The 12,168-nt window shown below is 41.0% G+C and overlaps 1 protein-coding gene across 13 annotated transcripts in view; it reads right to left on the reverse strand.

Moving 5' to 3' along the window:
• Nucleotides 1–12,168, reverse strand: part of LOC137421571 (adhesion G protein-coupled receptor L2) — a 638,565-nt gene that overhangs the window by 279,967 nt on the left and 346,430 nt on the right. For all 13 annotated transcript variants that reach the window (XM_068107767.2, XM_078771230.1, XM_068107766.2 and 10 more), the window contains one exon: nucleotides 8,456–8,731. In XM_068107767.2, the coding sequence (XP_067963868.2) occupies nucleotides 8,456–8,731 (276 nt within the window). The remainder of the gene's footprint in view (nucleotides 1–8,455; nucleotides 8,732–12,168) is intronic.

Genomic DNA, 12,168 nt, shown 5'->3' on the forward strand with positions numbered 1-12,168 from the left:
TTGTTGTTTCATGAGGAAGATGGGAGGAGGTATGGGGAGGTCCTAAACTCACTACTGGTGCCATACAATCACATTCTGGTGCAACGAAGAGTCAGAATTAATGGAAACGAGTCCTTAACTGACATAGACTAAGAATAACTAGCAAGATGTCCTATAGTTGTCTACGTGAGATGCGGTGAACCTGGGCACGACATTTAATGGGGGAAGAAGGGGAAGGTCGGTTCTACAGAGTGTTGTTTACAGACAATGGGACTAGGGAATGGGGGATTGGGGATAGTTGGGGAGTATTGGGGAAATAGGGGAATATTTACAAGCGGATATGGAGGCCAAATCCCATATCCGCAACAATATATATAATGTATAAACCTCAATTTGTGTTTATTTGTTTGTTTATATATGCTTCAAAAACTAAACATAGGGGGCAATACCCCTGGCGCTCACCCAGCAGAATAAACAATATACTGCACTGACTAAAGGTATTTTAAACCAATTTCAGTGGTTGCTAGAAGACAGGGCAGCATGTAGAATCATACTAACATAATCATAAGAGTTTAAACAAACAAACAAAACAAAGAAAAACTTTAGGGGGGCAAATCTGGGGGTTCATGGTGGGGGGAAGATCCCCCCCTCCCACCCCGTGTACCTCCTCAGACCCCAATTTTTCCAATGCCTTGAACAAACATTGGTACATCACGGATGATGAAGGTTGTGGTGACGTTTCATCAAAATTGTGTGTGTATGTTCTGAGAAAAAAAGCAGACACCTATTTTGGGGGGCAAGCCTCCCCGTCCCCAAAGACCACTTAAGACCCCGATTTTCTAAATGCCAGGAACAAACTTTGGTACAAAACAGAAACAGGTGATCAAGGTTATGTGTAATTTCTGAGAAGAAAGCAAACACCGCCCGTCCCCGTCCCCGTAGACCCCACAGGGGCAGATTTTTGGAATGCCATGAACAAACATTGGTACATCACGAGTGGTGAAGGTTGTGGTGAAGTCTCATCGAAATGTTGTGTGCAGTTTCAGAGCAGAAAGCAAATATCTATTTTGGGGGGGGGGGGGGGGTCAAACGTCGATCCACTTTGACCCCCGTAGACCCCTAAAAGGGCAGATTTTTAAAAATTCTCGTGAACAAACTTTGGTACATCATGGGTGATGAAAGTTGTGGTGACGTTTCATCAAAATTGTGTGTGCATGCTCTGAGAAAAAAGGAAATACCTATTTTGGGGGGCAAGCCTCCCCACCCCCATAGACCACCTAAGACCCCGATTTTTTAAATGCCAGTAACAAACTTTGGTACAACACAGGTGATTAAGGTTGTGGTCAAGTTTCATCAGAATTGCATGTGTAGTTTCTGAGAAGAGAGCAAACACCGATTTGGGGGGGCAACCCCCCTCCCCCCACCACCCCCATAGACCCCACAGGGACAGATTTTTTGCAATGCCGTGAACAAACATTGGTAAATGACGGGTGGTGAAGGTTGTGGTGAAGTTTCATCGAAATGGTGTGTGTAGTTTCAGAGAAGAAAGCAAATATCTATTTTGGGGGGAACGGGGAATTTTGGGGGAATCTATTTGGAACGACATTCAGGGAAGCTTATGCGATGGCGCGTTGTCCGTCCATCCGTCCGTAACCACTTGAAACTTCTTCTCCGAAACTGCTGATGGGATTGCGACAAATTTTGGCACAAATTATATTTGTTGTGTTGTGACTAAAGTTTGTTCACGGCATTAAAAAAAAATCGGGGTCTAAGGGGGTCTACTGGGGGTCAAAGTGGATCCAGGTTTGACCCCCCCAAAATAGGAATTTGCTTTTTCCTCTGAAACTACACATGCAATTTTGATGAAACTTGACCACAACCTTAATCACCCATGATGTACCAATGTTTGTTCAGGGCATTAGAAAAATTGGGGTCTTAGGAGGTATATTGGGTTGGGGGAGGGGAGGCGGCGCCCCCCAAAATAGGTTTTTTTTTCTTTGTTTGTTTAAAGTCTTATGATTATGTTAGTATGATTCTACATGCTGCCCTGTCTTCTAGCAACCATTGAAATTTGTTTAAAATACCCTTAGTCGGTGCAGTATACTGTTTATTCCACCAGGTGAGCGCCAGGGGTATTGCCCCTATGTTTTCATGTTGCCCAAGGGTACCAAAAGTATGGTTTCTGTCAGTGTAGCATATCTGGGGGTTCCTGGTGGGGGGAAGACCCCAATTCTCTCTATGTAAATGTGTATCGTATGATGCCACCCAGTGTTAGCTGGTATTACAAATCATCTTCTTATATAAAGAAAGTTTAAACAACCTGATAAAATGCATCATGGTGATGTTGATCAATTCAAAATTTCCAAATGCTTCATTTAGCATCCAACACAGCTTCGCAATGAGACGGAAATGATTTTTGCTCACGCAATATATAAGCAGCAAGAATGGTTGATGAAGGTTATGTTAGCTGACTTCCAAGCAGATGAAATATGACCTCGGGCAAATTATCGAGTGAATAGAGCAGAATGTTTGTGAATTACAACATGTTGTCTTTTGATTAAACTTGTCAGCAAAGCGACGGGTAATTTTGCGAGTATATTTATACTAGCAGAGGTAATGTGGGGGAGGGGGTAGAGGGTGGAGAGGCGAGAGAGGGTGGGAGAGGAGAGAGGCAGTGGGGATAGGGGTGAGGAGGAAGAAGAGGGAGGAGAGAGGGGGCGGAGGAGAGAGGGGGCAGAGGAGAAGGGGCGGCGGAGAGAGGGAGTTAGAGGTTCTTTGTGTAATATTTAACTGTTCTTTGCATAATATTGTTGAAGTTACATTTTACATTGCGCGGATGTTCTGTGGGTACCAACTAGTACAATTATAATAGGCTAATGCTGTCTTTCTGTCTGTCTGTCTGTCCCAGCCTGAAATCCAGACACACTCCTCAGGGAGAAAACATTATTAAGTCAAAGTTCCTTCAAATGAATCCAAACCTACATGAAAATGCTATATTTTTTCAATCAGCCAAAATAATTGAACCTGGGCAGTGAATAGGTAGGCAACAGACCGCTGCCTCTATCACTCTCAATTTTTTTTCTTTGCTGTTAAGGAATATCTAACCTCCCATTTTTGAGCTTTTTCAACCAGCACAAGAATAAAGAAAACTTCCCCTTTATATAATTTTTTTTCTATCGTGGTATTTTTACGATGGGCTTCCGCTGGTGATAAATAAAGATCTGCTTTTTATTAAAATAAATACTGGCAATCGTATTCAATATTAATTATGTTTCGGTAAATATTTAGAATAATTTCCCTGAAAATGGGACAATAAAGATTTATTATTATTATTAAAACCCACAACTCCTCATTCAGAATCGCAGAAGAGGAGCTTGCAAAAACACAGTTGGACATTGGGGCAAAAAGGATGTATGGGGTTGAAGCAGTAGGGAGGGGTGTAGGGGTTGGTGATAATTGTAAAGCTAACCCTAAGCAAGGAATTCGGCTAGGGTGCCTGCTCTTGCTAAATATATCATGGTATCTTTAACAGGCCCTGAATGCAGATGCAACAGATGGTTTAAAATTCCAAAGAAAGCATGCTCCAAGATACAGCTCACCCAACTGTTTCTACTTCTCATCTGATGTACTTACCCAATGAGAAGAGGAAGCAGTGTCTCAAAGGCATCCAGAGCTCAGAACAAATCTTTGCAAAGTGATAATGGTTACTCAAAACGTCACAGCATTACCGCCCGGTTACCAAAGTAATTACCTAGAGCGAAAAGTGACACTTGGTGTGGCAGGTAAAATCACACCATGACAGAGATGTAACATAAGGAAAAATATTTGAGACAGACGTGGAGAAGGAAGGGCAGGATTGAAGAGAAACTTGCAATACAGTTATGTGAAAACAAAGATGCCTTCATTTTATCCTTGGAAATGAGACAAAACACTCAGTATGCTACAGACAACAAGATACAGTGACTACAAGGACCCAAACAAAGTAGGATATTCAGCCGTAAGACATCACCATATATTTTCCCTCTGTCTTTTACACATTTTAATTACTTCACCGTATGTTAATTTTGGATTGCTACAAACAAGAATCGTGAACAATGGTTTTTTTTTTTAATCAACAACCAATAACCTCCTATATGAAATATATAATCTTGCAAACTAATGATTTCCTGCATTAAATATCCATGAATGAACAACTTGCTCCTGCAAAGAGTGTCTTTGCACAAGGAAACTTAATTAGACACAGGAGGAAACTATTTGGTCAAACAATCCTGCAACATATCCAGAATCAATTGATGTAATCTATCAATTTCCATTTTTACGGCATAGCCCATCGGGCAAAGCCATCTAGAACAGTGTTTGTCCGTCTGTATGTATGTATGTATGTATGTATGTATGTATGTCCCCTCAAACGTATACCAAACAGAGCTGAGGATCTGGTCACATGACAGGGTGATGTGATTACGTCTGATGTCATTACGGCAGTACAGCGGCAGACTCTCCACACTCCGCCATTTTGATTTATATGCCGTTCATGCCGAACATATTGTCGAACCTGTCATATATCACAATCGCCATGCTCTACCTTTACGTTGTTCATTCAGTGTGAAACACAAACAAACCGGTTGTTAAAATGACCATCAAATATCGAAAGCATCGGCGTTCGTCTCTTCCAACAAAACGGTACGTATAGGCCTTAGGCGTTATGCCTCATCTTCAGACCGCTTTGGACAAATTAAGCCCAGGTTTGTTAATACCGTTTATCGTTTCAGTAGTATTGTTTTCGTAATAAAAATAATCATATAGTAAATATGACCATAACACTTCAATCCCAATGTCATGAATACAAAGTTGATCGATTGAAGCGGTGTATTGTTCATGAATCAGTGATAAGCGGTGTTCGGCACTAATATTAATAAATTGCAGAAGTAAGGAATTCGCCTCTGTTTTTTAATGGTAATATCATTTTCGAAATATAACGTCAATATTATGGTAAATCTAATCGTAATACTAATCCATTCGTAGTGACTGCAAACGTACTGGAAGTTAAAATATATCATTTTTTACATATTAAAGTAGAGGCAGTTTTGTGTCCGTTACGTCATTACGTCTATGATGTCATTACGATGGCTGACTCCACCGACCGACATTTTTATTTACTAGTAAGCCTACACCCGCTCACTACGGGAGCTGCAGAAAGGGTCATTCCTCTTTGGGGTATATAGATTACAGTCGATCTATGGTGGGGTCTCAAGAACATTTGGTGTGTTCATTTACCAAGTTTATTGTGGAGAGATCGCCAAGTGTTTTAAGCATTCGAGCAAGCACTCCATTCAAAACAGTTAAGGAACGGCTGGTTTGGCAAGCGCTAGCTAGCTGCTTGGTAAATGAGCACACCTCCAACCCTTCTGAGGTATATAGATTACAGTAGATCTTCACTCAGTTCTGTAAGTAAAACTTACCCCATGGATGTCGGGATTCCTCCAAATCTCTTTGTTTAATGTTATAAACAGCATTAGTTGACTGTTTAAAAAGGTAATCATATGTGTTTGTGGTTTATAATATTTTACAAGCCCGGCTATGCTGCTGTTAGACTTTTGGTCTTGTTTTACATCTTCTCTGTATGAACCACATTCTTACAATAACTTAATAGTAGAGTGAGGGATGAACAAAGACAGCACATTCACTCTTTGACGAGACGCTCTCGCTCCCTTTTGATTAATCTATTTAATAATATGCTTGTCAGTCTGTCTGTCCACCCATCACACACACATCTCGTGTGATTTTGAAGTTAACTTTGTTTAGTTGTTATTTAATTTTAATGCTATTTACTTAACATTTAACCATTTTTACAATAATTTATATAAAGGTTATTTACATTTATTTATTTAATCTAAATGATGTCGTTATTACCTCAAGCATACAAAGTGAAAGGCGGGGTTAAGCAATTGGTTCACTTGTGTCTATCTGTTTGTCTGTCTGTGTTTCTACAAACGTCAGTTTATGATCGAGGAACAACTTCATATAAATTGAATGTTATATTTTGAACACAAATCGGAACATGAATTGGAAAACAAACCTGTAGTTTAACAGTACTTTGGCTTTGAATTCTTCCCTTCGTGCATGTGCAGAGGTTTTTTGAGATTTTTGTGAGATTTTTTTTTACTCTGCCTGCCTGTCTGCCAATGAAACAAAATTTAAAATCATTCCAAATGGGAAACATCTTCACTCTGCTCACCTTCACTCCTTCATTCCTCTTTTATCCCGCCTCTGGAACAAACTCCCTCACTCTCTTCAATCCCACTCCACCCTCCAGGTCTTTAAAACAGCTGTTCACCACCATCTCTTATCTTCCCCCATCCAAAACCTTGATCTTTTCTACCCCCACTAATTTCACCCAAAATCCAACACTTTTTTTTTGAAATACCAACTTCTGTCCTGGAAGTCCTTGGTCTCCTTGTGTTTTATACCTCTCCCCCCCCCACCCCCCCTTCCCCAAGCTTCCTCCCCCCAAGCCCTCTCCCTCCCACACTTTTCCCTGCTCTCAAATGTTGTGTTTGTGTGCTTCCCTTTCTCTCCCCATCTTGTCTTCCGCTCCCTCTTTTTATATATTTTGTTTGTCTGATTGATTTGTTTGTGAAATAAATGTTAGCTCTTCCACGAGCCTCGATTCAGTATACAAAAAAAACAAAAACAAAAAAAACAAAAAAAAAACGTACTTTTTAAGGACATTAAAAGAGACAAACAACAGGCACAAATAACTAATGTAATATGTTAGATAAGGTGGTGTATAAGACACTTCAGCAACAGTGGTAAACTCATGGATTTTTTTATACGACTTTCAAAATCATTATTTTATTCAAATTAAATTATACTCTTGAACACTGCGTGTAGTAGAGTGTTCTATGAACTCTCTAATTTAATTTAAGTCGTTGTGAATGGGACCCGAAGAGAAGGCCAGAAGGTTGAAAGGAGAAGTAGAGAAAGCAGGTTATGAGGAGGTAGGAATTGGTGAAGTTGCTAAAGGCGTAAGAATAAGATGGATAGGGTATGGGACAGAAAGTTGAACATTCCACCATTTTAATGAAGTAATGAACAAATAACATGCAATGATTTAAGAATGCATCTTGCTTTGAAGAATGGGAAGAAAGGGGGAGGGAAGGATATAGAGTTGGGGTGGTGGGGGTAGACAGGGGAGGAAGAACTGGGAGAGGGGGGTTGAGGATTTGTGGTGGTGGATGGGAGGGGGTGGAGGACTTGGAGTGGGGAAGGGATTTGAAGATTTGGGGTTGGGTGGAGTGGGGGGGGGGGGGGGGTTGTGCGGGATTGAGGACTTGTTGATTTAATTAAGCAAAATCTTTAGGGAGTACATAACGAGACAATATTAAATTCCCATTATATTTAACTCGTCTTTGCATAGTGTTGTTGAAGGCACATTTTACATTACACGGAATTTCTGTGTGTACCTGCTAGTTAAGGTAGATATCCCATTAATTCTCTGAGCAGGGGGAATTTATCCAGTGAACCAGGACACAAGTGCAACCCATTTTAATGGATGGCATGAGATTTTTGATGTCCATATTCTAAATGCAGATGAGACAGCTGGTTTTACGTCACAATCTGAATGCCTTTGAAAGACATTGTGCGATTTTCCCCCTGCCGGCATTGCACAAGCATGAAGATATAGTATTTTGAGGCTCTTGCATATATACTTTCCCTTCCGGAAGATATGCGTGCTCCTGGGAGACCAGGACATATCTCTTAATCCACGGGGACTCCCGGAAGGAGGGCCTGACAAGCCTGCTATGAGCATATATTTTGCTGCTACCTGTGAAAAGTTTCAGTGAAATTCAGTTTTGTCTCCACACTACAACAAATCAATAATTAAAAAGCTCAGAGGAGAACACACTACCAAATGAGATATCCTGTTGGTTTACAGCCTAAAACACTCAGTTTTTTGTGGTTGCCCACCCAGGTAATAACTGCGCTAAACTCTGCTTGGCCTTCAAAATAAGGCAGTAATCAGGCTTGTCCGATCTCTACCAATTTTTGCATACATGCTCAGGGTACTCAGGTTCAGATCATAGCCATGGAATTAATCCACTCCCCTCCCCCACCGAAGCCCAGCAAGGATTGGAAGATGACTTGTAATTGTCACATGTACATGTGGAATGGCATAAGTGGTTTAACCATTGACCCCTGCCAGAGTGAGGGGTTGTTGACACCATATTTCACTCCCAAAGTATTACTAGTTAATAAAGAATATTACATCAACATCAATGTCTCAAGACCAGGAAGTCAAACAGCATCATTACTTCTGGTATGTTAAAGTATTCAGGGCCATAAAGTAGAACAAAGTTTGAAAACTGACCGGTAAATGGAAGAAAGTTTAACAGTACCCCAATATTACTTTACATGTCTACTACACAATGACACAGAAGCACTTCACTGTTCTCCTCAATCTTTCCTTTATGCTCACCAAACGTTTCAGGTGGGCAAGGCTTCTCTGCGGCTTTGCCCTGTGGAGTGCGTGGCCAAGCAACACCTCGCCTTTCTTCGGGAAAACAGTGAACAGGCAGAGAAGGCCGTGTGGGATTTACAGGCCATGGTTGACCCGGCGGTCGTTCTTGATGTCCAGGCAATGGGCGGTTTTGGTGGCCGGTATTAGCTGGTGACAGCTGTGTGGTCCCATGGTGCCAGCGTGGCAGTTGGGATGTGGCACCATGTTGTAGGAGTGGGGTAGCAGTGGCTGGATCTGTAAGAACAAGCAAGCAACAAAAAAGAGTGAAAGAGAAGAGATATATGTAACTGTCATAATGAAGTCGTCGCACGAATGAAGTTCCATAGTCAAACTCACAAAATAAAGTCTCACACACTTATTATAATCAAGGTTCACCCTGTTGTTACAAAGCACCTGTTTTAGACTAATCAAGGTCCAGAGAACATCTTCAGAGAGATTTTTCTGGTGGAACAAGAAGTGCTCTCACTCGAGTCATTAAGAGTGGGTGTCTCTTCCTTATACTTGGAGGATCTGGCAAGTGGTAGGCCTATGACATCATGCCAAGACCTAAATATAGATACCTGACAATGAAAGCTTTTGTATTAAACGAAGCCTATTATTAGGTGAACAAAGGCAAACTATATAGTATTTCGAGGCTCTTGCACATATACTTTCCCTTCCGGAAGATATGCGTGCTCCTGGGAGACCAGGACATGTCTCTTAATCCACGGGGCCTCCCGGAAGGAGGCCTGACGAGCCTGCTATGAGCATATATTTTGCTGCTACCTGTGAAAAGTTTCAGTGAAATTTTACTATTAATCAATATTATTGTTGAAGTAGTGATCCATATTCTGCAGTCACCCCTTTACACAGTAAGCTGTTTAATGCAGCCCAAAAAGTCCCAAGCAAAGGTTAGCTAATTGTAATTCTTATTCTGCATGGAAGGATGAAGTGTTACTTGTGTAAGACAGATGTTATTGTCTTACATCCTCTAAGTAGGCTCAAATGGGAAAAATACTGTCCAACAATATCAAGGCTGTTATGATGGTGAGCTATAACAGAGTAAATCAAGAATACAAGGAAATGTAAAATATACAAGGCAAAATAATTTGCTACTTGGCAAAGTAATCAGGGTTATTGCCAAGTATTGACTGTCTTTTTTAAAACAAATTCCTTGGTCTAAACCACAAAACCATCCATTCCCCAAACAAGAAGAATGGACAAAAACATAATGCAAGGCCATAAATATAAGGACTTGTATTCCTCTTGAAAAATATCCTCTATTTAAGAAAAATGTATCCGGGTATTTGGGTCCATAAGGGCATTCTTGTGGATTTATGGCTTTAAATTACGAGTGGCAACTGCATACTGATTTGTACAAACCAAAAAAGAAAAAGGTTTAATGCTTTAGCATGTGCAGAACTCAGAGTATAGCAGGGCTGCTGATAGTGTGCCTGTAGATCAGGGAAGAAATTTGAAATTTCGTGAGGGTACTGGTATAAAATGGCCTACCTTAAAAGAAAAAGAAAAAAAAGGAACTGTGGCTCTTCACTATCTCCATGCAAATGCTAGCAAATGGGACAGCAAGCTTAACATACTCTCTGAAAAATGTCCCACTCATTAATGCAATGATCTGCCTGTGAAGTGCACCAGGATGGCGGAATGTATTGGGGTCAACTATCGAAGGGTGATAGGACACATCAAAGGTGAGCAGGCTACATCTGGTCGAGCTATCCTGTTAACCCATTCAATGGTACAAAGCGGTGGGAGTTTGGAATGTTGAAGTCCAATCTCTGTTTCTTTCTGGTCTTTCCTTAACCAATGAAATGTTATGTATATTAGTGTACCAGGGCTCATCCTAGTGCTACTGCACATGCACAATGTTCAAAGTGTAAACACAATGCAAAAGGTGTGTTACATTGATGGCGAAGGTGTGTGGGAGCCTCTGGTGGTTTTTAAGTGTTTATAAAGGCAATGCCAATGCTTCATGCTGTTAGCCTCACCATGGCAGGGTGGGGTTTTGTGACAGTGAACGTGAGGTCAGCCGTTAATCATAATAACTGCTTGGGGTCCCGTAGGACCGAGTGTACCCATATTCCCCTTCTTTTTCTGATTATCATTTCCCCTATTTCTAAAGCTGCTATAAAATCACACTGTTCTGTGAGCTTGGCTCCATCAGCATGGAATTGGTGTGGGTTATTTGCAAAGGTTGGAGAAAACTCCATGTGAGTGCGCTGGATTCCACCCATGGCTGGCATACAAAAACAGCTTGCCACAGTGAGACGTGGGAGTATACGCAGTCTGAAGTTAGCGGATTGGCAGTCACTGAGCTTGGTGGGAGAGTCAGAGAGTGAAATTCAGCGATCCAGTAAGGGGTTGAGCTGTGCGATTGCTATTGGAGAAGAGAACGAGCTGGATGCTACAAAGGTACGGGAGAGAGAAGGCTGCTGTAATCTTGCATTACAAATCAGCTATGCTTGTCCTGTTTCCCACCCACCATATTTGTTCATTAGCACTGAAGAGAGCTAGATGCGATGATGCTATACCTCCCATCCACACACACTATTTATCCCTCCCCCCCTCCCCCTCCCTCTGTGTGAGGTGATTTTGTTTTTTTCTGTCCAAACTTGGAAGGTTCACATTCATTTATTTTCATATTCCATCATCCCACTAAACCCTTTGTTGTTCCGGTGTGTGGCAGCCGTTGGAGGATAATTTAAGTACGTGTTCTGTGTTGTCTGTCTCATTGGAGCTCCATGGCAATTTGTGCCCTCATCATCCATTTTTGGTGTTGTTCGTAAACTATCGTCTATTGCTATGCGTGTAGTATTATTACCATCATTCCTGTAATTAAAACTGTAAATTGCTAGAGCAGGGCCATTTTCTCTTACCATCAATCGGATAGAAAAGAGGATGCCCTAACAAAAGCGCCAGAGGTAACATTTTCCCCAAACATGGTTTCAAATTTGGCCAATCACTGGTCAGTTATCCTCGAGCCACGTGTATGGGGTGTGGATGAACAACAAAGGTCTATGAAGCCTGCTGTGCATATGACAGGTTATTAAACTCGAAAGGCACAAGCAAACTGCCTAAAGTTTCTGTCTGAACACAAAGACTCAACTCTGATAATTTGACGATGGAGTGACCTTCATCAGTGAGTATGCAAGTGAGATACATGAACCACAACTTAATATAACCTGCTTGGGGTTGTCAGGATGGATGTTTCTGGAAAAGGATATGCAACCTAGAACTATTTTTTTCATTAATGCCAAAGACCTTGTATGCAAGCTAAGTAGGATGCAAGTTTTCACGATGAAGAATGAAATATCATTTATGTCAGGCAAGGAGACTTGAAAAAAAAAGGAATATGTGTTGAAATTTGCATTTAATTGGTAAAACTAGACAGCATCTCAAAATGCAAAGCCCGTCCGTGTCTGCTTTGTATCGGAACTAAATGTAACGACTACGCCATTAAAAGAAAAATTGTACATTTTATAAATTTGTATTCTCCATATTCTCATAATAAAGGTTTGTTAAGGATTTTACAACAAAAGCTCAAATGGTAAAAATGTTATGGGATGTACAGACACACTGAAGCTAAATGGTAAATAAAGAAACACAGAAGCAATTAAAATAACGGGGTAATCTTGTGCTTGACGTGCAGCGGATGGGCTGATGATGGCTATTTATAG

The sequence above is a fragment of the Myxine glutinosa genome, chromosome 2 (assembly GCF_964187855.1).
Source record: "Myxine glutinosa chromosome 2, kmMyxGlut1.1, whole genome shotgun sequence".
Classification (NCBI taxonomy): domain Eukaryota; kingdom Metazoa; phylum Chordata; class Myxini; order Myxiniformes; family Myxinidae; genus Myxine; species Myxine glutinosa.